The sequence below is a fragment of the Oncorhynchus gorbuscha genome, linkage group LG12, assembly GCF_021184085.1.
Source record: "Oncorhynchus gorbuscha isolate QuinsamMale2020 ecotype Even-year linkage group LG12, OgorEven_v1.0, whole genome shotgun sequence".
NCBI classification, from domain to species: domain Eukaryota; kingdom Metazoa; phylum Chordata; class Actinopteri; order Salmoniformes; family Salmonidae; genus Oncorhynchus; species Oncorhynchus gorbuscha.
In genome coordinates, this window is record NC_060184.1 from 14,929,164 (window position 1) to 14,956,946 (window position 27,783).

At 43.0% G+C, this 27,783-nt stretch overlaps 2 protein-coding genes across 2 annotated transcripts in view; both read right to left on the reverse strand.

Moving 5' to 3' along the window:
* The window catches only part of lpgat1 (lysophosphatidylglycerol acyltransferase 1), a 69,468-nt gene extending 49,718 nt beyond the window's left edge, over positions 1 to 19,750 (reverse strand). The window contains exons 1-2 of the mRNA XM_046291199.1: positions 19,194 to 19,750; positions 17,588 to 17,839 (exon numbers count right to left, since the gene is read on the reverse strand). Coding sequence (XP_046147155.1) covers positions 17,588 to 17,825 — 238 coding nt within the window. The 5' untranslated portion in view covers positions 17,826 to 17,839; positions 19,194 to 19,750. The remainder of the gene's footprint in view (positions 1 to 17,587; positions 17,840 to 19,193) is intronic.
* Positions 19,751 to 21,750: 2,000 nt separating this feature from the next.
* ints7 (integrator complex subunit 7) lies at positions 21,751 to 26,231 on the reverse strand. Its single transcript, XM_046293117.1, is given in 11 exon segments — positions 21,751 to 21,916; positions 21,918 to 22,075; positions 22,341 to 22,408; positions 22,411 to 22,798; positions 23,205 to 23,339; positions 23,544 to 23,682; positions 23,684 to 23,718; positions 23,930 to 24,027; positions 24,396 to 24,507; positions 24,938 to 25,051; positions 25,776 to 26,231. Coding segments are annotated over 11 exon segments (1,566 nt in total). The 5' UTR covers positions 26,007 to 26,231; the 3' UTR covers positions 21,751 to 21,828.
* Positions 26,232 to 27,783: the final 1,552 nt, after the last annotated feature.

Here is a 27,783-nt window from a genome sequence, read left to right on the forward strand (position 1 = left end):
TGACCATGAAGGCCTGATTCAAACAGTTTCCTCTGAAGAGTTGATATTGAGATGTGTCTGTTGCTTGAACTCTGTGAAGCATTTATTTGGGCGGAAATATTAGGTACAGTAATTCTAATTAACTTATCCTCTGCAGCGGAGGTAACTCTGGGTCTTCCTTTCCTGTGGCGGTCCTCATGAGAGACAGTTTCATCATAGCGCTTAATTTTTGCAACTGCACTTGAATAAACTTTCAAAATTTCATATTGACTGACCAGGTCTTAAATGGACTCTCGTTTCTCTTTGCTTATTTGATCTGTTCTTGCCATAGTAAGGACTTGTGTCTTTTAGCAAGTAGGGCCATCTTCTGTATGCCACCCCTTATTGTCACAACACAACTGATTGGCTCAAACACATTAAGGAAAGAAATTCCACAAATGTACTTTTAACAAGGCACACCTGTCAATTGAAATGCATTCCAGGTGACGACCTCATAAAGCTGGTTGAGAGAATGTGCAAAGGTGTAATCAAGACAAAGGTTGGAAACTTTTAAACAAATCTAAATATATTTGAGATTCTTCACACTTCTTTGGTTACTAAATGATTCCATGTGTCATTTCATAGTTTTGATGTCTTCACTATTATTCTACAATGCAGAAAATAGTAACAAATAAGGAAAAACTCTTGAATGACCGGGCCCTTACCTGGGCACCTGTCTCGGTCTACTACGGCAGGGGCTCCCAAACTTTCTCACCCAGGCCACCCTTCTAGCATTGGGGAACATCCCGTGCCATGTTGATTTCCGCACATTTGTATGAATTAACATGGGGACTATCAGACAGAACTTGTGCAAAGTAGAGCGGGTCAATGTTCATAGTTACAGGACAGGAAAATGCAGCCAATTATTTATTGTGTTGAATAAATAGGACTAGAGACCAAAATCAGGTCACGATCACCACGTCCTGCTACAGAATAAATACAGATTAAATACCAGCCCAGGAATGCCCATGAAGAGTTCATGTCAAATCCACGTTTCTAAACAAATAGGTTTTAATTTCAGCCTAATACAGGCTACTAGAGCTTGTTCACAACATTACAATTCATCTATTGGGTCAAAAATAATGGCTGACAACAGGTCAGATTTGTCAAATGAATATGCAAAAATTAAAAGCGGCATGGCCACACTACGTTCAACGGGACAACCAATGTGACCAAAGAACAGAAAGTCAACCTTTCTGATCATGAGTCAGTCTCAAGGCACATTCTCTGCTAGCGGAACCAAAAAAAGAACAAAAAGAGCAAAAAAAAGAACTAAGATCACTGCCACCGTTCTGATAATACTAATATGTTTCCACTGGACCAGCCAGTCATTGGCTGCGCTGTCAGTGGCAACATAATCCCCTCCTGCCGGCCTACCGGGGTACCCCTCTCGGCCTACTGGGGCAGGGGTTCCCGAACTTTCTCACTCAGGCCATCCTTCCAGCAATGGGGAACATCCCACGCCATGTGTATTTCTAAGGCACAGGAACTGTGCATTCTACTATCACAACTTTCAAGAATAAGTTGAAAGCTGGAGGGAGTCGGAGTCGGAGTCAACCCCCCCCCCCCCCCCAAGGGAGCACGCCACAGTTTGGGAACCACTGTACTAGAGCACCCGTCTCAGCCTTAGTGGAGTGAGGTGACGGGGTGCAGCTGTGCCTTAGTGGAGTGAGGTGACGGGGTGCAGCTGTGCCGATATTTTTGCAGGAATCTCCTTGCGAATGATTTTGCCGAAAATTGTCTCTCCGCCGGCCTGGGCAGCTTGAGCTTTTGCTATAAAAAAATAATGAACTCTTCACGAATTTGCATGTGCCTTAGTGGAGTAGGGTGACAGGGAGTGCTTAGTGGGGTGGTGTGACAGGGAGTGCTTAGTGGGGTGGTGTGACAGGGAGTGCTTAGTGGGGTGGGGTGGCAGGGAGTGCTTAGTGGGGTGGGGTGGCAGGGAGTGCTTAGTGGGGTGGGGTGGCAGGGAGTGCTTAGTGGGGTGGGGTGACAGGGAGTGCTTAGTGGGGTGGGGTGACAGGGAGTGCTTAGTGGGGTGGTGTGACAGGGAGTGCTTAGTGGGGTGGGTGACAGGGAGTGCTTAGTAGAGTAGGGTGACAGGGAGTGCTTAGTGGGGTGGGGTGACAGGGAGTGCTTAGTAGAGTAGGGTGACAGGGAGTGCTTAGTGGGGTGGGGTGACAGGGAGTGCTTTGTGGAGTAGGGTGGTGTGACAGGGAGTTCTTAGTGGGGTGGTGTGACAGGGAGTGCTTAGTGGGGTGGTGTGACAGGGAGTGCTTAGTGGGGTGGGGTAACAGGGAGTGCTTAGTGGGGTGGTGTGACAGGGAGTACTTAGTGGAGTAGGGTGACAGGGAGTGCTTAGTGGGGTGGTGTGACAGGGAGTGCTTAGTGGGGTGGGTGACAGGGAGTGCTTAGTGGGGTGGTGTGACAGGGAGTGGTTAGTGGAGTAGTGTGACAGGGAGTGCTTAGTGGGGTGGTGTGACAGGGAGTGCTTAGTGGGGTGGTGTGACAGGGAGTGCTTAGTGGGGTGGTGTGACAGGGAGTGCTTAGTGGGGTGGTGTGACAGGGAGTGCTTAGTGGAGTAGTGTGACAGGGAGTGCTTAGTGGAGTAGTGTGACAGGGAGTGCATAGTGGGGTGGTGTGACAGGGAGTGCTTAGTGGAGTAGTGTGACAGGGAGTGCTTAGTGGGGTGGTGTGACAGGGAGTGCTTAGTGGGGTGGTGTGACAGGGAGTGCTTAGTGGGGTGGGTGACAGGGAGTGCTTAGTGGGGTGGGGTGACAGGGAGTGCTTAGTGGGGTGGTGTGACAGGGAGTGCTTAGTGGGGTGGGGTGACAGGGAGTGCTTAGTGGGGTGGGTGACAGGGAGTGCTTAGTGGGGTGGTGTGACAGGGAGTGGTTAGTGGGGTGATGTGACAGGGAGTGCTTAGTAGAGTAGGGTGACAGGGAGTGCTTAGTGGGGTGGGGTGACAGGGAGTGCTTAGTAGAGTAGGGTGACAGGGAGTGCTTAGTGGGGTGGGGTGACAGGGAGTGCTTAGTGGGGTGGGGTGACAGGGAGTGCTTTGTGGAGTAGGGTAGTGTGACAGGGAGTTCTTAGTGGGGTGGTGTGACAGGGAGTGCTTAGTGGGGTGGGGTAACAGGGAGTGCTTAGTGGGGTGGTGTGACAGGGAGTACTTAGTGGAGTAGGGTGACAGGGAGTGCTTAGTGGGGTGGTGTGACAGGGAGTGCTTAGTGGAGTAGTGTGACAGGGAGTGCTTAGTGGGGTGGTGTGACAGGGAGTACTTAGTGGGGTGGTGTGACAGGGAGTGCTTAGTGGGGTGGGGTGACAGGGAGTGCTTAGTGGAGTAGGGTGACAGGGAGTGCTTAGTGGGGTGGTGTGACATGGAGTGCTTAGTGGAGTAGGGTGACAGGGAGTGCTTAGTGGAGTAGGGTGACAGGGAGTGCTTAGTGGAGTAGGGTGACAGGGAGTGCTTAGTGGGGTGGTGTGACAGGGAGTGCTTAGTGGGGTGGGGTGACAGGGTGCAGAGGAAGTCATATGACAGGTCGTATTTCCACCCTGCTTTTTTTAAGGTAAAAAGATACATGTAATTTTAAACAAGGTTACTTTTAATAGCGACTAGCATCTGTCATATAATCTGAGCCTAGAGAAAAGTTGTCTTCAGGCCTGGAGGGAAGGCAAAGTCATTCCGCTACCATAGAGTGGTAAAGTGGCCTTTACTGGTTCTAACAGCAGGCCTATCAGCTTGGGTTAGGGTTAGCAAACTGTTGGAAAAAATTGTGTTAGACCAAATACAATACTATTTATACATAAACAAATTTACAGACTTTTAGCATGCTTATAGAGAAGGACACTTAACATGTACTGCAGTGACACAAATGACTGATGATTGGTTAAAATAAATTTAGAATAATAAGATTGTGGGAGCTGTACTATTAGATTTCAGTGTGAAAACGTGTTAAGGCTTTTCAACTTCTGCCATATTGTGGCTTCAGAGCTATCTAATAGAACTCAAAGGGTTTTCTTGAATAGAAGCTTCTTGTCAAACATGTTAAATGTGGCGTACTGCAGAGCAGCTCTCTCGGCCCTCTTCTCTTTTCTATTTTTACTATTGACCTGCCATTGGCATTAAACAAAGCATGTGTCCCAATGTATGGTGATGATTCAACCATATATGCATCAGCAACAGAGCTAATGAAGTCACTGAACCCTTTAAAGAATGCAGTCTGTTTTGGAATGGGTGGCCAGTAATAAACAGGTCCAGATCATCTAAAACTGGTAATGAATGTTGTGGCTGTTAAACAAGGTGAGACTAAACTACTTGGCGTTACCTTAGATTGTAAACTGTCATGGTCAAAACATATAAATTCAATGGTTGTAAGTGGGACACAATCATGAAGTGGAACGACATTTATTGGATATTTCAAACTTTAACAAATCAAAAACTGAAAAGTTGGGCGTGCAAAATTATTCAGCCCCTTTACTTTCAGTGCAGCAAACTCAAGAGGCCCATGATCACTCTGGATGAACTGCCGAGATCTACAGCTGAGTTGGGAGACTCTGTCCATAGGACAACAATCAGTCGTATATTGCACAAATCTGGCCTTTATGGAAGAGTGGCAAGAAGAAAGCCATTTCTTAAAGATATCCATAAAAAGTGTTGTTTAAAGTTCGCCACAAGCCACCTGGGAGACACGCCAAACATGTGGAAGAAGGTGCTCTGGTCAGATGAAACCAAAATTGAACTTTTTGGCAACAATGCAAAACGTTATGTTTGGCGTAAAAGCAACAAAGCTCATCACCCTGAACACACCATCCCCACTGTCAAACATGGTGGTGGCAGCATCATGGTTTGGGCCTGCTTTTCTTCAGCAGGGACAGGGAAGATGGTTAAAATTGATGGGAAGATGGATGGAGCCAAATACAGGACCATTCTGGAAGAAAACCTGATGGAGTCTGCAAGAGGAGGGTTTATAAGACCTGTGACTGGGACGGAGATTTGTCTTCCAACAAGACAATGATCCAAAACATAAAGCAAAATCTACAATGGAATGGTTCAAAAATAAACATATCCAGGTGTTAGAATGGCCAAGTCAAAGTCCAGACCTGAATCCAATCGAGAATCTGTGGAAAGAACTGAAAACTGCTGTTCACAAATGCTCTCCATCCAACCTCACTGAGCTCGAGCTGTTTTGCAAGGAGGAATGGGAAAGCTGATAGAGACATACCCCAAGCAACTTACAGCTGTAATCGCAGCAAAAGGTGGCGCTACAAAGTATTAACTTAAGGGGGCTGAATAATTTTGCACGCCCAATTTTTCAGTTTTTGATTTGTTAAAAATGTTTGAAATATCCAATAAATGTCATTCCACTTCATGATTGTGTCCCACTTGTTGTTGATTCTTCACAAAAAAATACAGTTTTATATCTTTATGTTTGAAGCCTGAAATGTGGCAAAAGGTCGCAAAGTTCAAGGGGGCGGAATACTTTCGCAAGGCACTGTATGAACTGTAAGGCAGTAAAATGTTAGAAATATTGCGTTTATATTTTAATTCAGTATAATTGTTTTGTTTACTCAGGTGCACTTGATCTGATATTAGGTTTTGGTTAAAGAACTGAACATTAAGAATAAAAAAATATACAAAAGTAGAGAAAATTAGAGGGGCAAATATGTTCAGTATTTCAAGTTTAGCAGTGCATTCAGAAAGTGCTTGACATTTTCCAGATTGACTGACATTCATGTCATTTCTCTTAGCCCCACCTTGACTCTATCCACATTGTTATGTTACAGCCTTATTCTAAAATGGGTTAAAACATTTTCCCCCCTCATCAATATGTATTATTTAAAAAAATGTATGTCATAAGTATTCAGACAATTTACTCAGCGATAACAGCCATGGTTATGATCTTGGCACCTGTATTTGGAGAGTTCATCCCATTCTTTTCTTTTCTGAAGATCCTCTCAAATTGTCAGATTGCAGTGACGCTCCCACAGCTATTTTCAGGTCTCTGGAGATGTTTGATAGGTTCAAGTCCGGCCTCAGGCTGGGCTACTCAAGGACATGCAGAGACTTAGTTGTGTACTTAGGGTCACTGTCCTGTTGGAAGGTGAACCTTCGCCACAGTTAGATAACCTGCTCCAGAGTGCTCAGGACTTCATCAAGGATCTCCCCAATTTCATGGTGTCCAATTGTTGTAGTAGCTACTTTCTTGTCTCATATCTACAACTCCCGTACAGGCTCGGGAGAGACGAAGGTTGAAAGTCATGCGTCCTCCGATACACAACCCAACCGCACTGCTTCTTAACACAGCGCACATCCAACCCGGAAGCCAGCCGCACCAATGTCGGAGGAAACACTGTGCACCTGGCAACCTTGGTTAGTGCGCACTGCGCCCAGCCCGCCACAGGAGTCGCTGGTGCGCGATGAGACAAGGACATCCCTACCGACCAAGCCCTCCCTAACCCGGACGACGCTAGGCCAAATTGTGCGTCGCCCCATGGACTTCCCGGTCGTGGCCGGTTACGACAGAGCCTGGGCACGAACCCAGAGACTCTGAGGCACCCTTAACCACCCTCTGCAGTACAGCACCCTTAACCACTGCGCCACCGGGTAGGCCCCCCGATATGCTCACTCAACTATGGGACCTTATAGACCGGTGTGTGCCTTTCCAAAACATGACCAATCAATTGAATTTAACACAGGTGGACTCGAATCAAGTTGTAGAAACATCAAGGATGATAAATGGAAACAGGATGCACTCAATTGAGTCAAATAGCCTAGGGTCTGAATACTTATGTAAATAAGGTGTTTATCTTAAATACATTTGCAAAAATGCTGTGACATTGTGTAGATTTTTTAAATTTTCATTGCACTGTATTTGCTAGCTTTTTATTTTTTACTAGGCAAGTCAGTTAAGAACAAATTCTTATTTTCAATGACGGCCTAGGAACAGGTTAACTTGTCAGCTCGGGGATTTGAACTTGCAACCTTTCGATTACTAGTCCAATGCTCTAACCACTAGGCTACCCTGCCACTAGGCTAACAAGGAGAACAGTTGAATTGTTATAAACACAGCCTTCTGTCCATCTCCAACTGGTTGAACTGCATGCTAGCCTGTCCATTAATGAAAATAGCAAGTTGAAACCTCTTTTCAGAAAAGAAGTGATCTCATCTTTGACAGAGAAAACCTGCCCTAGAGCTATCATACATAGCTACTGGATCTCCGCCCAGTCAGTGCTGAGCAAATAAACCCTCCTCTTGCCTCATCTCTCCCATTAATGGAGTTTCTGTTTTTAAACAGGGTTAGCTGATTGAGTGAGGGAGGAGAAGAGCATAAACTGTGGTTTTGGAGTTTATTTGGTTTCCTAGGAACGCCGAGACTCCCATGAAGATAAAAAACAAACCCTCCTCCACAGTGAGTCAGGAAGTCTTTACTCCCAAAATGCAACTCCTAATCTGCTCCAAACTCTTGCAGATCCAATGCTTGAAACCAACCCATTTAGACTTTTATTGGAGAAAATGGAATATCAACTTTCACTGAGAATGCAGATGACTTAGCCTCATAATTAAGTCCAACATTTAAGCAAAGACCTAGATACAATGTCATTGTAATGAATCATTTTATGTGGCATAATTCATCTTTAACTGTTGGGCTTTAAAAGATGACACAATCTGAAAGATTTCCTGCTTTTCAAATGGTTTCTGAAGCTAGGTTTCCAGCCAATTGGCAGATTTACCATTTGAATATTCTATAACCCGCATAAAGAAAATATGCACATTTTCCCACCAGTGTTGTTTCCACAGATAAAAATCACTGCTTGATGACAACGCACAGTGCACTCTTTCATTTTAAGTTTTCAAGTAGCCCAAAAATAACACTTTGCACACTCTTGGCATTCCCTCAACAAGCTTATTGAAAAATGCTCCAACAATCTTGGAGTTCCCACATATGCTGCGCACTTGTTGGCTGCTTTTCCATCAATCTGCGGTACAACTTAGCACAAACAATATCAATTGGGTTGAGGTCAGGTGATTGTGGAGGCCAGGTCATCTGATGCAGCACTCCATCACTCTCCTTGTTGGTCAAATAGCCCTTACACAGCCTGGGGGTGTGTTTTGGGTCACTATCCTGTTGAAAAACAAATGACAGTGGGACTAAGTGCAAACCAGGTGGGATGGCATATCACTGCAGAATGCTGTGGTAGCCATGCTGGTTATGTGTGCCTTGAAATCTAAATAAATCACAGACAGTGTCACCAGCAAAGCACCGCACACACATCACACCTCCTCCATGCTTCACGGTGGGAACCACACATGCAGAGATCATCTGTTCACCTACTCTGCGTCTCACAAAGACACAGTGGTTGGAACCAAAAATCACAAATTTGGACTCGTCAGACCAAAAGACAGATTTCCACTGGTCTAATGTCCAATGCTCGTGTTTCTTGGCCCAAGCAAGTCCGTTGTTTTTATTGGTGTCCTTTAGTAGTGGTTTCTTTGCATCAATTTGACCATGAAGGTTGATTCACAGTCTCCCCTGAACAGTTGATGTTGAGATGTGTCTGTTACTTGAACTCTGTGAAGCATTTATTTGGCCTACAATCTGAGGTGCAGTTAACTCTAATGAACTTATCCTCTGCAGCAGAGGTAACTCCGGGTCTTCCTTTCCTGTGGCGGTCCTCATGAGAGCCAGTTTCATCATAGAGCTTGATGGTTTTTGCGACTGCACTTTCAAAGTGCTTGACATTTTCCAGATTAAGACATGAAGGTCAGTCAAAGTAATAGTCTGTCATTTCTCTTAGCCCTATTTTGTAAAAGACCCAAGTCCTTACTATGGCAGGAACAGGTCAAATAAGCTATGTTCTGTATGCCACCCCTTTGTCGCAACACAACTGATTGGCGCAAACGCATTAAGGAAAGAAATTCCACAAATGTACTTAACAAGGCACACCTGTTAATTGAAATGCATTACAGGTGGCTACCTCATGAAGCTGGTTGAGAGAATGCCAAGTGTGCGCAAAGGTGTAATCAAGAAAGGGTGACTACTTGGAAGAATCTCAAATATAATTATATTTTTTTGGTTACTACATGATTCCATGTGTTATTTCATAGTTTTGATATCTTCACTACTATTCTACAATGTAGAAAATAGTGAAAATATTAAAAGCCTGGAATGAGTAGGTGTCTGAACTTTTGTCTGGTACTGTAACGTACATAAGTATTCAGAACCTTTGCTATGAGACTAGAAATTGAGCTCAGGTGCATCCTGTTTCTACGATCATCCTTGAGATGTATCTACAACTTGGAGTCCACGTGTAGTAAATTCAATTGATCAGACATGATTTGAAAAATACACACCTGTCTATATAAGTTCCCACAGTTGACAGTACATGTCAGAGCAAAAACCAAGCCATAAGGACAAAGGAATTGTCCCATAGAGCTTCGAGACAGGATTGTGTAGAGGCACAGATCTGGGGAAGGGTACCAAAACATTTCCGCAGAATTGAAGTCCGAGAACACAGTGGCCTCTATCAATCTTAAATGGAAGAAGTTTGAAACCACCAAGACTCTTCCTAGAACTGGTTGCCCGGCCAAACTGAGCAATCGGGGGAGAAGGGCTTTTGTCAGGGAGGAAAACCAAGAACCTAATGGTCACTAACAGAGCTCCAGAGTTCCTCTGTGTAGATGAACCTTCCAGAAGTACAACCATCTCTGCAGCACTCTACCAATCAGGCCTTCATGGTAGAGTGGCCAGACGGATGCCACTCCTCAGTAAAAAAAGGCACACGACAGCCCACTTGGAGATTGCCAAAAGGCACCTAAAGGACTCTCCGACCATGGGAAACTAGATTCCCTGTTCCGATGAAAACAAGATTGAACTCTTTGGCCTGAAGGCCAAGCGTCACGTCTGGAGGAAACCTGGCACCATCTCTACAGTGAAGCATGGTGGTGGCAGCATCATGCTGTGGGGATGTTCTTCAGCGGTAGGGACTGGGAGACTAGTAAGGATCGAGAGAAAGATGAACAGAGAAAAGTACAGAGGTCCTTGATGAAAACCTGCTCCAGAGAGCTCAGGACCTCAGACTGGGGCGAAGGTTCACCTTCCAACAGGACAACGACCCAAAGCACACAGCAAAGACAATACAGGAGTGGCTTCGGGAGAAGTCTATAAATGTCCTTGAGTAGCCCAGCCAGAGCCCAGACTTGAACCCGATCAAACATATCTGGAGAGAACAGAAAATAGCTGTGCAGCGTTGCTCCCCATCCAACCTGACAGAGCTTCAGAGGATCTGCAGAGAAGAAAATGGGAGAAATGCAACAAAACCAGGTGTGCCAAGCTTGTAGCACCATACCCAAGACTTGAAGCTGTAGTCATCGCAGCCAACGGTGCTTCAACAAAGTACAGAGTAAAGGGTCTGAATACTTGTGTAAATGTGATATTTTTTAAAATAAATTAGCACAAAAAAAATCTAAAGAACTGTTTTTGCTTTGTCATTATGGGGTATTGTGTGTAGATTGATGAGGAAAACAAACAATTGATTCAATTTTAGAATAAGGGTGTAACGTAACAATTTGGTGGGTGTTTATATTTATCCTGTCTCACACGTACAAGTGTGTATTATACGCATGTGAAACAAATCATTTTTTATTTTATTTTGCATATCCCAACTCCCCCAACGAAACACCCTCGAACGGTGGGACCATGACCAGGGTCAGCCATGATCAGTCGCTAGCCTGGAGCAATTAGGGTTAAATGACTTGCTCAAGGACACAGATATATATATATATATTTTTACATTGTCGGTTTGGATATTCTAACAGTCAACATTTTGGTTACTGGCTCAACGCTATAACTGCTAGGCAACCTGCCACATTTCCGCAGCCCTCAGTGGCAGCGCTGTTGGGCTGAAATACAAACTCAGTATTGTGGTTTTCAGTGTCAGCATTGAAGCTTTCTCAACAGTCTAAGAATGCCGACCATAATGGAGAGAAGAGGGAGGAGGCTGACAAGTTGGATGGCTGATGGGAATACCACCCGTGTGATATATACAGTGCCGTCAGGAAGTATTTATACCGACCTATTTCACAACCAGAAATTCAAATTTATTAAATTGTTTTCTCCCCCCCACCCAGCTACACACAATACCCCATAATGACAACGTTATTGTGGAACATTTACCTATTATTATTTTTTTAATTCTTCAAGCTCTGTCAAATTGATTGTTGATCATTGCTAGACAACCATTTTCAGGTCTGGCCATGGATTCAAGTAGATTTAAGTCCAAACTGTAGCTCGGCCACTCAGGAACATTCAGACTTCTTGGTAAGCAACTCAAGTGTAGATTTGGCATTTTGTTTTAAGTTATAGTCCTGCTTTAAGGTGAATTCATCTCCCAGTGTCTGGGATTTTGGCTGTGCTTAGCTCAAATCGGTTTCATTTTTATCATTTAAAACTGGTCCTTAACGATTACAAGCACACCCATAACATGATGCAGCCACCACTATACTTGAAAATATGGAGAGTGGTCCTCAGTAATGAGTTGTATCGATTTGCCACAAACATAACACTTCATATTCTGGACAAAAAGTTACATTTTTTGCAGTATTACTTTAGTGAGTAATACTGTATCTTTGCAGTGACTGGATGTATTGAGACACCATCCAAAGTATAATTAATTACTTCACCATGCTCAAAGGGATATTCAATGTCTGCTTTTTATTTTTATCTCTAGGTGCCCTTCGTTGCAAAGCATTGGAAGAACTCCCTGGCCTTTGTGGTTGAACCTGTGTTTGAAATTCACTGCTCGATTGAGGGACCTTACAGATAAAGTTGTGTGTGGGGAAAAACACCTTGAGGATTGATTATAAAAAACGTTTGCCATGTTTCTGTCGATATTATGGATCTAATTTGGAATATTTTTCGGCGTTGTTGTGACCGCAGTTTCCAGTGGATTTCTCAATCAAACATGAAGTACAAACGGAGGTATTTCAGTTATAATAATAATAATAATAATCTTTATGGGACAAAATGAACATTTGCTGTCTAGCTGGGAGTCTTGTGAGTGAAAAATCCAAAGCTCAAAGGTAAACGATTTAATTTGATTGCTTTTCTGATTTGTGACCAAGTTGCCTGCTGCTAGCTAGGAATAATGCTATGCTAGGCTATCGATAAACTTACACAAATGCTCGTCTTGCTTTGGCTTTAAAGCATAATTTCAAAATCTGAGATGACAGGGTAATTAACAAAAGGCTAAGCTGTGTTTCAATTATTTCACTTGTGATTTCATGAATATGAATATTTTCTAGTAATATTTTTTGTCCGTTGCGTTATGCTAATTAGTGTCAGTTGATGACAATTCTCCCGGATCCGGGAGAGGGAGTTCCAAGTTAACTCAAGACATTTCATTGGTTATTTTTAAATTAGTAAAAATAAATTCCACTGACATTATAGTGACAAACTCAATTTAATCTATTTAAAATGTCAGCCTGTAAGACAATTTTTTTTTTAAATCATTGGGTGTGAATATTTTGAAGGCACTGTAGGCTATTGAAAATTTCTTGTGGTTGGGAGAGTGGTAAAAATATACAGGTCCAGATCTTAGACACACTGCACCACAACGTATAATTTCAAAATTATATATAAAATTGCTACCGCCCTCACTTTTCTCCCAAACACAGTACTTTCCCGAAATTCTCCTTTAACCAGGCGTAGATAAGTGACAGTAATTATGTTGACAAGGACTTGAGTGGCTGCAGCAATGAGTCACGCAAGATACTACGACTCATGGCAGCTTTAGCAGTCATTTACCTGTTCCTTAAAGTAACATACCTGTAAGTAACTACTGACCTTGTGTAAACACTTGTCACACGTGGAGGATGGGGCATGAAGAAGTCAGGAAAACCCCCGTTGTGCATAGGCAGTCCGGTCACAGACTCCAACAAGGACAAGGTACTATCCCAGCAGTTCAGCAAGCTCTTAGCTTACCTGCCTTGGTACAGGGGTAACCTCATCTGCAATATGCTCATCAAGGTCCCATTACACAAGTTGCAAAAACAAGCCCAGGTGTTCTAGAAGCAGACGCCTATGTATTATTTATCAGCAGGCCATGTTCATTACTTTGTAAAGATTTTGCTCTCAGAGAGCAACGTGGCTCCCAGATACCCAATTGAAAGGAGGGAACGAGTAGAGGTCGACCGATTATGATTTCAACACGATACGATTATTGGAGGACCAAAAAACCGATACCGATTAAATCGGCCGATTTTTTAATTGTATTTGTAATAATGACAATTACAGCAATACTGAATGAACACTTATTTTAACTTAATATAATACATCAATAAAATCAACTTAGCCTCAAATAAATAATGAAATATGTTCAATTTGTTTTAAATAATGCAAAAACAAAGTGTTGGAGAAGAAAGTAAAAGTGCAATATGTACCATGTAAGAAAGCTAACTTTTAAGTTCCTTGCTCAGAACATGAGAACATATGAAAGCTGGTGGTTCCTTTTAACATGAGTCTTCAATATTCCCAGGTAAGAAGTTTTAGGTTGTAGTTATTATCGGAATATTTCTCTCTATACCATTTGTATTTCATTAACCTTTGACTATTGGATGTTCTTATAGGCACTTTAGTATTGCCAGTGTAACAGTATAGCTTCCGTACCTCTCCTCGCCCCTACCTGGGCTCGAACCAGGAACACAACGACAACAGCCACCCTCGAAGCAGCGTTACCCATGCAGAGCAAGGGGAATAACTACTCCAAGTCTCAGAGCGAGTGATGTTTGAATCGCTATTAGAGCGCACCCCGCTAACTAGCTAGCCATTTCACATCGGTTACACCAGCCTAATCTCGGGGGTTGATAGGCTTGAAGTCATATACAGCAGAGCTGCTGGAAAAACGCACAAAAGTGCTGTTTGAATGAATGCTTATGAGCCTGCGGGTGCCTACCATCGCTCAGCAAGACTGCTCTATCAAATCATAGACTTAATTATAACATAACACACAGAAATGCGAGCCTTAGGTCATTGATATGGTCGAATCCGGAAACTATCATCTCGAAAACAAGACGTTTATTCTTTCAGTGAAATAAGGAACTGTTACGTATTTTATCTAACGGGTGGCATCCATAAGTCTAAATATTCATGTTACAATGCACAACCTTCAATGTTATGTCATAATTCCGTAAAATTCTGGCAAATTAGTTTGCAATGAGCCAGGCGGCCCAAACTGTTGAATATACCGACTGCGTGAAATGAACACAAGAGAAGTGACAATTTCACCTGGTTAATATTGCCTGCTAACCTGGATTTCATTTTCGCTAAATATGCAGGTTTAAAAATATATACTTCTGTGTATTGATTTTAAGAAAGGCATTGGTGTTTATGGTTAGGTACACGTTGTAGCAACGACAGTACTTTTTCACGAATGCGCACTGCATCGATTATATGCAACGCAGGACACGCTAGATAAACTATTAATATCATCAACCGTGTGTAGTTCCAACTAGTGATTATGATTGATTAAGTTTAATTCTAGCTAGCAACTTACTGTGGCTTCTTACTGCATTCGCGTAACAGGCGGGCTCCTCGTGAGGCAGGTGGTTAGAGCGTTGGACTAGTTAACCGCAATGTTGCAAGATGGAATTCCTGAGCTGACAAGGTAAAAATCTGTCGTTCTGCCCCTAAAGGCAGTTAGCCAAAAACAAAAACACTGCCCCCAAAGGTTAAAGATACATACCCATTTGAAACAGCCTATTTCTCAGCCCCAGGAACTAGAATATGCATATAATAGTCAGATTAGGATAGAAAACACTAAAGTTTCCAAAACTGTAAAAATATTGTCTGTGAGTATAACAGAACTGATATTGCTGGCGAAAGCCTGAGGAAAATCCAATCAGGAAGTGCCTCTTATTTTGAAACCTCTGTTCCTATGCATGCCTATCCTCCATTTAAAAGGGATATCAACCAGATTCCTTTTTCTATGGCTTCCCTAAGGTGTCAGTCTTGACAGTTTCAGGCTTTTATTTTGAAAAATGAGCGTAAGTGGATAGGTGGGGGCTCCGAGTGAGTTTTGTACAACTGAGTAAAGCAGCCATTGTTTCTCCCGCTGTTATTGAAAGACCTACACACTCGGTTGATATATTATCAAATATATATTTTTAAAACAACATGATTGATTATAAAAAACGTTTGACATGTTTGTGGACTTTATGGATATTATTTGGAATACATGTCTGCGTTGTTGTGACCACTGTTTCTTGTGGATTTCTGACATAACGCAACAAACAAATGGAGGTATTTTGGGTTTTAAAAAAATTATCTTTATGGAACAAAAGGAACATTTGTTGTGTAACTGGGAGTCTCGTGAGTGAAAACATCCGAAGATCAAAGGTAAACGATTCATTTGATTGCTTTTCTGATTTGTGACCTAGCCCACCGTTCCTAGGCCATCATTGAAAATAAGAATGTGTTAACAGACTTGCCTAATAAATAAAGATTAAATAAAAGGTGTAACAAAAAAAATACAAATTTTATATATTTTTTAATCAGCGTCCAAAATGACCGATTTTTATGAAAACTTGAAATGGGCCCTAATTAAAAATCGGCCATTCCGATTAATCGGTCGACCTCTAGTAAAGAGTGCCGAGGGGAAAAACACACCTACAGTGCCATCAGAAAGTATTCAGCCCCTTTGACCCCCCCCCCCACATTGTTACGTTACAGCCTTATTCTAAAATGTATTAAATTGTTTTGTTCATCAATCTACACAAAAAATAATGAAGCAAAAACAGGTTTGGAAATGTTTGCACATAATAAAAAATTCATTCAACAGCTTACAGACGGTAGGCAATTAAGGTCACAGTTATGAAAAATTAGGACACTAAAAAGAGGCCTTTCTACTGACTCTGAAAAACACCAAAAGAAAGATGCCCAGGGTCCCTGCTCATCTGCGTGAACGTGCCTTAGGCATGCTGCAAGGAGGCATGAGGACTGCAGATGTGACCAGGGCAATAAATTGCAGTGTCCGTTCTGTGAGACGCTTGAGACAGGACGGACAGCTGATCGTCCTCGCAGTGGCAGACCACGTGTAACACCTGCACAGGATAGGTACATCTGAACATTACACCTGCATGCGGGACAGGATGGCAACAACTTCCAGAGTTACAACAGGAACGCACAATCCCTTCATCAGTGCTCAGACTGTCCGTAATAGGCTGAGAGAGGCTGGACTGAGGGCTTGTAGGCCTGTTGTAAGGCAGGTCCTCACCAGACATCACTCGCAACATCGCCTATGGGCACAAACCCACAGTCGATGGATCAGACAGGACTGGCAAAAAGTGCTCATCACTGACAGGTTGCGATTTTGTCTCACCAGGTGTGATGGTCTGATTCGTGTTTATCATCGAAGGAATGAGCGCTACACCAAGGCCTGTACTCTGGAGCGGGATCGATTTGGAGGTGGAGGGTCCGTCATGGCCTGGGGCAATGTGTCACAACATCATTGGACTGAGATTGTTGTCATTGCAGGCAATCTCAATGCTGTCCGTTACAGGGAAGACATCCCCCTCCCTCATGTAGTACCCTTCCTGCAGGCTCATCCTAACATGACCTTCCTGCATGACAACACCACCAGCCATACTGCTCGTGATTTCCTGCAAGACAGGAATGTCAGTGTTCTGCCTTGGCCAGCGAAGAGTGCGAACCTCAATCCCATTGAGCACGTCTGGGACCTGTTGGATCAGAGGGTGAGGGCTAGGGCCATTCCCCCCAGAAATGTCCGGGAACTTGCAGGGGCCTTGGTGGAAGAGTGGGGTAACATCTCACAGCAAGAACTGGCAAGAACTGGCAAATATGGTGCAGTCCATGAGGAGGAGATACACTGCATTATTTAATGCAGCTGGTGGCCACACCAGATACAGACTGTTACTTTTGATTTTGACCTCCCCTTTGTTCAGGGACACATCATTTTTAGTCACAGGTCTGTGGAACTTGTTCAGTTTATGTCTGTTGTTGAAACTTGTTATGTTCATACAAATATTTACACATGTTAAGTTTGGTGAAAATAAATGCAATTGACAGTGAGGACGTTTCTTTTTTACTTTGTTTAAATGAGATCTTTATTTCCTTTTCAGGACATTGGCAAAAATGTTTTTTTTTTTTAAACATGTTTTCACTTTGTCATTAATGGGTAGTGTGTCCATTTTGAATTCAGTGGAATAAGTCAAAGGGTATGAATACTTTCTGAAGTCACTGTAGGTTAAACATTTACAAGTAGGTGTACATGACAAATACAAGGGGGATGACCTGTTCAACATGAACTTCCTAGTTCCTACAGACAGTAGATATTAGTCTTGCACTTGAGATACAACCATCCTGAAAGGGGATCAGGTAATCATTGAAAAAGGTTCTTGCCTTCAATAACTTGATTACAATGATCCCACAACACCAGTCTGAACCATGTAGGCTAATGACCAATAGTGCGTGTCCACCATAGCCCTTGCATTCATAGCTATCCCCAGTTTCAAACAACTCTGAGCCAAGGAAAAGCATGTTGTGTGGCAGCTTACCTGTATAGCCTGCAACCCAGCCCCACAGTGACACCATTGCCAACATCCATTTGAACATTATTCCTTCAATGTGCCAGAAATAGTGACTGTCCATTATTCTCAGAGGTTGAAGAAGAATGCAGTAGAGGCAATACGAAGGGATTGCTACACAGTTATTGATGAACACAAAGATGAAACGAAGGAAGGCGTTCAAGAGTACCCAGCCCAGTTTGCGGGCGCCTTCTAGAAGCTGTGCCATACTGATACACACTCCTGTAGGAAGAGGGAGAAAACCAGTAAGCTAGCTAGTAAATACATTTCAGACTGGTGCATTTCTAATGTGTGTAAAAACTTGACATTGACAAGTAAACATGGCTAACTAAGACTATCACACTGTAAGCTAGCTAATAAATGTAGTTGGCTACAAATATTGTTTGGTCGTTCTAAATTGGAGAGCACACAAGCTAGGTACAGTAACATTTAGACATCTGAAAAGGGAAGCAGTCTTTCTAGAGGCTAGGCTCATAATCACATTTTAAACAGGTGTAGACCTTACAGTGAAATGCTTACTTACTCGCACTGAAACAACAATGCAGTAAAGAAAAATAAACTAGTGCTAAGGAAGTATTAACTAAAATAAACTGATTTTTAAAAAAATATATGATTAAAGATCAACAATAAAATAACATTAGCGAGGCTGTATAGGGGAGGCGTCAATACAAATAGTCCGGGTAGTTAATTGATTAGATGTTCAGTAATCTTATGGCTTGAAGCTGTTTAGAAGCCTCTTGGAACTAGACTCGGCACTCTGGTACTGCTTGCCGTGTGGTAGCAGAGAGGACAGTCTATGACTGGGGTGGCTGGAGACTGACCATTTTTAGGGCCTTCCTCTGACACCGCCTGGTATAGAGGTCCTGTATGGCAGGAAGCCTGGCCCCAGTGATTTATTGGGCCGTACGCACTATCCTCTGAATTCATGTACCAGCAATCGGTTTTATAGCTACACATGATTCTACGTTACATAGTTAATATCATTGAGCAGGACTCAGGGCGGATACCGCCGGGTTCAAATCACATCACTAGTCCAAATCTTGGGAGACCAGCCAAAAGTGTTCTTTGCATTGAATGAATGAATGAACCTACAACACCATTTTCTGCGTCCAGTGGTTTCCGTAACTAGCTAGTTAGCTATTGAGATATAAATACTATTATTAATAACAATAAAGTAATTAGTAATTACATTAACGATAGCTAACTTTGTGTTGGAATCTTTACCCAGGAAAGAAAGTCAACCAGTTCGTTAGCTAATTTTTGCCCAGGTGCTCTGACTGAAGCAAGCGGCAAACTTGTCCACAAAAACTACTTAGCCAGCTAGTAACGTTAGACCAGTAGTTTATTTAACTAACTAGTTATAGGTACAACTGTTGTTACAAAGCTGCATGGATAACCGTGTTTCGGCTAATGTTACCTGGCTAGCTAACTAATAAACCAACGCCGCCGTGACTCACAACATGCTATGTCATTGGTTTTAACCATATCTTACTAGTTAACATTAGCTAGTAAATCAAATCACGGTCAGAGGTTTGTCAGCTAGTTAGCTAAACATCCATGTTCTTATCATACTCACCCAATCTTACTATCACTCCGTCCAAATGCCGGACGATAAAACCAGCCAGCTAACGTTAGAGATAGCTGGCTTAAAATGGATGAATACCAAGTCACATGTATTTAGTTAACATGTTAGATCCTTCAACGTTGAGTAATACATCATCCTGTCTATGTGCCGTTCAGACTCCGGTCACGGATAGCTCGCCGTTATCCATGTATTGTAACGTCTTCTTTAGCGTTGCTGGGTTGTTCTCAATCAATGGCACTGGAATAATTCCATCGATGCAACATCAGTTAGCTAACTAACGTTAGTAGATCGCAAGCAGGATAGCCAGGCATCAGCTCCAGCTACATCCCTTGCGTCTCTTTTAACCCAAATGCAACAATCCCTTGATGAAAGAGCCATATAACACGCCTTTATTGTTTTAATGCAAAGGCGGCCGCGTTTCAGTTCGTACATCGGGTGATGTTGAATAGATTCTGCCGTCTGCTCCTCTAGCTGGTAAAATCCGTTCGATTATATCTAGCTATTCTGCAGCGGCCACCAGAGGAGAATCTCTGTCGTTCTTCTTCTTCGGGAATGATGTTGGCGGATCGCATCCAATTTAAACTGCATCCCCCTGCCACCTACTGTACTGGAGTGTGAGGCCATTCACGGCCAATTTAAAAAAATGGTGTTAAGGTACAATACAATTTGAGAAAAGGAAAAATTCAATTGGCAACTATTATCCCTTTAAAATTAAATATTTATATAACAAAGAAACACCCCATTCCACAATTTATCTCCTCTAATCCTTCTCCAGACCTAAGGTCTGGGAGGACAGAACACTACCAATCAACACCCTCTGCAACTGTACTGCAGTAAAACCTCGCAATCCCAAGTATTTGCCGCTGCTACCATAACCTCTATTTTCTGTGACTTTCGATCCATTTCTGCCATGCAATTGACAACCATAGCTATGAATGCCAAGAAACCTACCATACTGAAGCACATATTCTTCCCATCACTCTCTGCCTACTCAAAGGAATCATCTCAGGATCCCTCACCCTGTAACCATCTACCTCCCTCTTCATTGCTTCAGCATACAACACTTTCTATTACTCTGACAACAACCTCAACCTGCCTTTCTCTCACCGGACACCTCTGATCTCCAGCCCCATGGGCACTCCCACAACTTTCTCCACCGAAACTACATATTCCTTCGTCTCATGCCCTCCTGCATACTTCTCATATATAGGACTCTCCCTCCTACATATTGCTGCGAGAATCTGTGTTATGGGATTATCTCCCTGCCCTCTGACTTTCTCCTCCAATGGGTTTTGAGAAGGAGACGAGGGGAGAGAGGACGTGAGGAGTATGCAACGGATCTTCCATATGGCGACGATGCTGACCAAAAACTTGGATTTGAGCAAGTGCCGACTGTCACCACCGACCACCAAATGATTTTGAGCCAGAGATGAACAGTAATTTGTTTTTACAAATAAATAGTATCAGTGCCTACATCAGTCCATCACTGAAGCTATTGTGGAATAAAATGAACTGTACCTAACTGAAAAAAACATACATTTCTGAAGGACATGTAACAATAACAGAAGGGGCTGCATACAAGTCAAATTGATCAAGATACTGTCGTCCATCCATACTTGTTCCAAATATCATTATTACCGTTCAATGATTTTGTTTTGCCACCATCGAACATTATTCTACAATAGTCACTGACCGCCCCCTGCTGGTCTTGTGAAGAACAGCGCCGAGTAAAGGGATGGAAGGTGGAAATGGTTTAGAAATACTTTCACTGGCAGTCAAGGGCACCTTATGCTGAGGCGGCCCTTCCCATGGAGAATTTAATTTAATGGCTAAATGCTGCATTCTCTTCACTAAACTACAGATGGAGTAAGTAGCTTTGCTGAACATTTATATTTCCACTTTACAAGTCCTTTATTGAAAGCTAATTAAGGCACAAAGATATATTAAGTGATGTAGAATATTAATATTGTGATCTTGCAGACATTGATTTAGCTTCGATCTAACTTCATTAAATAAGCACCATTCACCACAAATACGCCTGGTTAGCCTGTTCTCTGGGCAGCCAAACGAGCAGAGCAGAGACTGTGCGTTATGTAGAGAATCCCGCACATGCGCAGAAGCTTTGGCTTTAGCTGTTGGTAAAAGGGTTCCAGACAACTCTGATCCGCAGCCAATCCGTATAATATAATGGCCATTTGTCCTACTTCCCCCACGTGACAACAATTAAACTCCACTCGCACAAAGACGGAGCTTCAGTAAAATGTGGTCTTTAACAATTGGAAAATGTATAGAATATTAGTAAACAGTCACCTGAAATTCTGCCAGACAAGCAACCTCCTGGGGAGGGGGGGGGGGGGGGGGGGGGGCGCTAAACTATAACATTCCATAGCTTTGTCTCCCTTCCTCCATTCTGTGACCACTAACCTAAAAGAAATGGATAAGTGAAAGCAACCATGAGTAGGTGAATGCTCACCAAACCGTTGCCTCCATTTCTTCAGTCCAGTCATTTCAGAGAAGGAAAGGGAAGGAAACAAACAGAGACCTTCGGGACAAGGCAATGGGTTAGAGGGGTTTTATGAGGGTATCACTGGAAGCGGGCATGTACACTACTCCTCTGGGGCCTAGCCTACTGTGCCTGCTGCTGTTGGTGGTGGTGGCAGAGCTGCTGGGAGTAAAGGTCCTCCAGGGACTTGACCGACACAGTGATTTTGGGCCGTCTTCCACTCCATGCAGATCTCGTCCACCACTGAGGCCTCCATGTTGACCGTGTGGCTGCCCAGGATGGAAAAGATGAGCAGGAACTGGGTGCTGAAGTAGTCGTTGTGGGGCTCCACCCGCTGCTCAATTTCATTGGTCTTGCTGACCAGTGGAATCTAACAGGAAATGAAATATGCTGGCGGTTACATACGTTGGCATTGTTGTATTAATGAAGCTGAACCATTGGTAGTTGTATTATTTTTTCTTTAAATTAAGATAAAAGTTCTAAAACCATAGTAGCTAGAGACATTGTAACAGTATAAGAGTACAGCCTCAACAAATTATAACATCAGTCCATTACGGTATACTGTATATAACCATTGTATATAACCATTGCAATAATCATTACTAGGGCATGGGGTGGGATAGCTGCAGAGTCACCTAGTATTCCAGCCCACCAGTCTTGGTCTGGAGAGCGGAGCTGACGTTGAGGCACCTAAAGCAAGAACTGAGCTACAGTAGTGTATACCCAAAAGTATTTCCATTGCTTTAGTTAGTTCCCTTAAAATACTGGTTGACTGGAGGTTCTGGAAGAAGTACCTCTGGAAGGACAGTGCAACATTAAGCAGAGATATGACCGCGTCACATCAAATGACTGCACACTGACTATAAGCAGGTGGCCAGTCACTGACCGTCAGGGAGGTGATGCCCTTCTGGTAAGAGCGCAGGGCCTCGGCGATGGCCGCCATAGCTACACTGGAGTCTCTGTCCTCCAGGCCGCTAGGACACAGCACGGCCTGGGAGAACTCCTTTAGACCGTTGAGCCAGAAGTAGAAATGCTCCGAGGACACATGCGTCTGCAGACTCTGGTACAGCTTGCTGGAGAACTCATGGCAACCCTACAGAGAACAGAGAGGTCCAGACAGGTCAGAACAGACACATCAGGACAGTAGGGTGGAAATACTGCTCCACTGATATCTAAGGCATCAGCATCAGTAACTAATGACTAAGGCTTGAATACTAACTCACGGAAGTCTGCCAATGACATCAATGCATAATTTATGCAAGTGTCAATTTAAGCATGAACATTTAGGATTCCACCCTAAATGAGGGCAACAAAGATATTATCTATGAATACAGTATAGGTCTAGTCTTTCCTCTTTACTTTACTTACTTCACCGAGAGAGGACTACAAGAGCCTCCTTAACATCACTATAGTAGGTTAATTTGACAGGGACAATAATTAACATTCCTGTAAATGTCCAGATTTAATGAGTCTTGACTTCCCACAGACTAGAAACTCACCATGCGCGAGGTCTGCCAACCGATGGCCATGTTCTCCAGCTGCTGCTTGATCACCTTCTTCACCTCCGCCGACGACTGGCTAGCCACAAACACCACAGTCGCCAGGGAAAGGTGACACATGCCAGATGTCAGTATCTAGTAGGTGATGATTGGAGAACAGCTTTGGAAACAACTTGAATAGACTTCACACACATAATTTATCAGAGACCATTATGACATATGAGAACAAATCAGTGCTCACTCCTTAGCTTCCTTGTAACCCTAGTGATCATAAACATTGACACTGTATATTACATGACTTTTATAATATGGAAATGTGAAGTGCATATTTGGACTCACAGGTGCTTGCTTGTATGACATCAAAGCAGTATTTATTATAATCCTCAATATCTCATCTATTAAAATATATTTTGAGGGGTCGCAGGCCGAGTGCAGCTGGCACAGCAGGAACGCCACAGTCGATTGGCTGAGGTGGGGGCGACTTCAGCAGCTGGACCAATGAGGTGAGAGCCATCTGGGGAGTGAGAGAGGGAGAGTAAAAAGTACACAATTACAACAAATGTGTTATAACTGTTTATTATAGATTTTATTGTAAACTATTGATAAACTAATAGCTAATCAACTACAGTTTACATGGCACTTTACACGACTACCAAGGAGGCCAAGCATCTTTTCCCCTCACTGTACAAGTACTGTATAGACACATGGACCAGGGTGCTATTCACCTTGAGCGTGGCCTAAGTTCTGGGGCAGTCGCCCTGACTGCAGAGCACCAGCAGAGACTCCACCCCCATCACGGTGTCCTGCTCCAGATGCATCATGTCTGGGGAGGGAAATCAGGACAATACCGTTAATATAGATACCACTTTCATCCCTAAACACAGGCCAGGCAGAAACAACCATTACAAAAAAACAAAAACAAATTATTGGCGAAGAACAAAACACTGCAGTTAATTAAATGGATGAGTGTTACTTTACTACAGACAATCCCTAATACTGTACTGATATCTGTGAAGATCTGTGAAGACCTTGGAGTGCACCAAACTCATTTTAACATGAATTAGTCCACTAATGGAAGTTTTTCTTATGTAGAACCTATTTTGGATGGCTGTGAAGTGTGAAGACCTGTGATGGTCAGGTAGCTAATTAAAGATGAGTGAGAGGACATCTCCTACTACCCTATACACACACCTTTCTCTGGATAGGAAATGGCGATGTTGGCGGGCACAGTGACTCCATGGGCAGAGAAGGCCAGGTTGCTGTGGTAACAGCATTCCTGCGCTAGCTTAACAAGGTCAATGAGCTGAGAAGGGGTGAAAGCGTCACCTGAGGAACAGAAAGAAGGAATGTTTTGGAAAGTTTTGAACCCAACTTAAGTAATTGACTGAATGTCACAAAGCCCCAAAACAGCAGGGCTGGTAATCACAAAGAGTCCTCGAGTAGGTGTGGTGGTAAATGATCAGTTTTGTTAGGTAATAACTCCTACTCTGTGAAGCTTTTTGAATACGTTGTTGAATATGTAGTAAATATATTTTTTTAATGATTTAAATGAAAGACAGTTTGAGAATAGCTACAGTATGTAAGCAAGGTAATGCATTTCAAGGAAAATAAATTAACACAGTATTATGAAAACATGGATTATCCTCATAATAACCAAAGAAAGATAATTCACCACTCACTGTTGGATTATGGAGTAGGGAATTTGCAGGTATGTGTGGGACACAAGACCCCACCTGAGTGTTTTCTCTGTTCCAGAGATAGGTGGCCTTTTTAGCCAGGAGCTTCAAGTCCTGGATGGCCAGTCTCTTGACTGTATTCTTAGGGTCCTCCATGTACTGGAGAAAAAGCTGTAACTTCAGATAGACAGAGAGAACAGACTATACATTAAACATTATTCAAAGCCTACTACTGATCTCACAGAAACTTAAATCTAAGGAAAGGAGTTTAGATGTTCTAGCCTGGGTGGGTGCCACAGCATGTTCTCCACTTTTGCTAAGCTATGCTGTCTTGGGACTTCAAGTGCATATAATAAACAGGTCAGTTGTCACTCAAATTCTGTACTTGGACATCTGTTTGTCTGTTTTGAATTAGATGTACTCTGTCTGCTGCGGTGATAGGTGTCATGCCAAATAGCATCCAGCTGCCAAAAACTGTCTGTGTTGCTTAACAATGAGTTTCTAATATCCATTATTGTCCAGGGGAGTGACTATGAGGACTTTTCTTACTATAATAATAATAATAATAATATATGCCATTTAGCAGACGCCTTTACCCAAAGCGACTTACAGTCATGTGTGCATACATTCTACGTATGGGTGGTCCCGGGGATCGAACCCACTACCCTGGCGTTACAAGCGCCATGCTCTACCAACTGAGATACAGAAGGACCACAGTAGCAGTGAGCTTACTGCTCAATGAGCTTAACAGTAGCTCATTGACAAGCCAAAATCTGAAACGGAGCCTGACCTCAACGCTAATCTTCACCAGACCCTAAACCTAATTTCAACCAATTTGAAAATGTTATATCTGTTTACACGTCAGCCACGCCCCTTAGTTTCCCTCCGTTGCTACAGCTACCCATTTGGGGATGTCGATGAGCGAGGAGGCCGCCAGCTGGGTGAAGGTGTGCAGGGTGACAATGGCCATGGGTGTGTAGGGGTAGGAAGTGACCAGCTGCTGAAGCAGCTCCCGGCTGCTGGAGGCCAGGCTGGCAATGTGGTGCATGTGCTGCAGAATAGGGTTTAGCGTCAGTTTCAGGTCCACCGGGGACCTGAAACCAGAGCTGTGGCGGAACAAGAGCATAGTGAAACATAGCAATGGCCAACGGGAGATCACAAGGGGTCATGTTCATTTGGCATGAAATGGAAGAAAACGCTCAGAAACCAGGATGTACTATATGAACTTGTCCAATGGAACGTTTTAACAGGGCTGTTTCAAAAACTTTGTAAATAACAAGGTTGCCAACAAACAACGCATACAAAGTTGTATAGCGGCAGAAGAATATATCGGGTAGGGAGTAGGCTATTTAATTACGTTTACTGACCACGTTTATTCTAAAAATATCTGTCCTCACTCTGGTAGCCTATGGACAAACATTACAAATTAGGTACGTGGTGAGTTTATGCCTATTCGGCAGCTATTGAATTGATCATGCTTTGTCAGGGTTTACCAGAATTGGACCCAGAAGCAGACCAGGACAAGGAGAGTAGGAAGAAGGTAAGTATTTATTTACAAGTGAATGTGAATGGGTAGATATATCCAGGTGGCGTAGCGGGCAGCAGTGGTGAGTTGATGGGAGTAAATAGGTGGATCCAATGGGGTAGCGGAATCCTCTGACGACCAGGCGGGCATGGGGTAAATAATCCGGGTGAGTAATTGAAGACAACAAACTGAGGTAAATTTAAGGAAAGCAATACGTAAAAAACAACAAACCAAATTATATCCAACTGGAGGCTGATACTATGGCACAACATACTGTTCATGGCTAACGATCCGGCAGGGAATGGATGTCAGAGCTTTTGAAGGGGAGAGGTGATGATCAGGACAGGTGTGCAGATTACTGATGGGATACAGGTGCGGGTGAACATCGATCTCCCAACAAGCTAATTCGCCCGGCAACCAGACAGGGTGCGTTCCAGGACACCGGAAACACACTCCAGGACAGAAACACAGGCAAACACAGACTCAGGAAGCGGGATTCGTGACAGCTTCTTTGTATGCATTGTTTGTTGGCAACCTTGTTATTTACAAAGTTTTTGGAACAGATTTCTGTTGGAACATTCCACAAATTATACCCACCCAGTCAAGAGGTCTGAATACTTTCCGAAGGCACTGAATGCAATATTTCAGAATCAATTGTCTGAATTGTGAGACTAATGATGACCAATCTTGCAAATCTGAAACACAGCTACTGTGTGGAATGTGGACTAAACCACCATCATAATAATCAAGCTCTAATGGAAAGACAAAGAGAGCAGCATGCCATGATACCTGAGCACGATTGCTCTGGTCACAGGGTCGTTGCTGTGGACCGAGGTAAAGTCAAATTCAGGTTGGATAGTCGACGGATATTTGTCTGTAGTTTTCCATACGTCCACCAACAGCAGTTACGGACCGTCAACATAGTGACAAATGTAATTTTTCAAATTTCAATAGCTCTTTAAGCATTACTCCTAAAACGTTGAAAACTGGTTGTTGCTAACCCGATGGCATAGACACACACATTGCACACACTTATTTTGTCGGTTTACATCTCACACCATTTTAAATGATTTATTTACATTTCTGAAATTCAATAGTGTCTTGTTCATGGTTCATAGTGTACACTCTGTGGGCCAACACATTGCACACCCTTTTGTTTGTCCATTTGCATCTCATGAGGTTTTATGAGAATTTTTTAAAGATTCCAATTTCAATAGCTCCTTAGTCTTATGACCTACAACCCTCAAACTACTTTCAGAAAATCCACTGAGTAGCCTTTTATGTAGCACAACCTTTTGTTTGTCCATTTTAATCTCACACGTTTTAACATTCATTTTTAATGTTTCGAATTTCAATAGCTTGTGTGACCAACCTACAA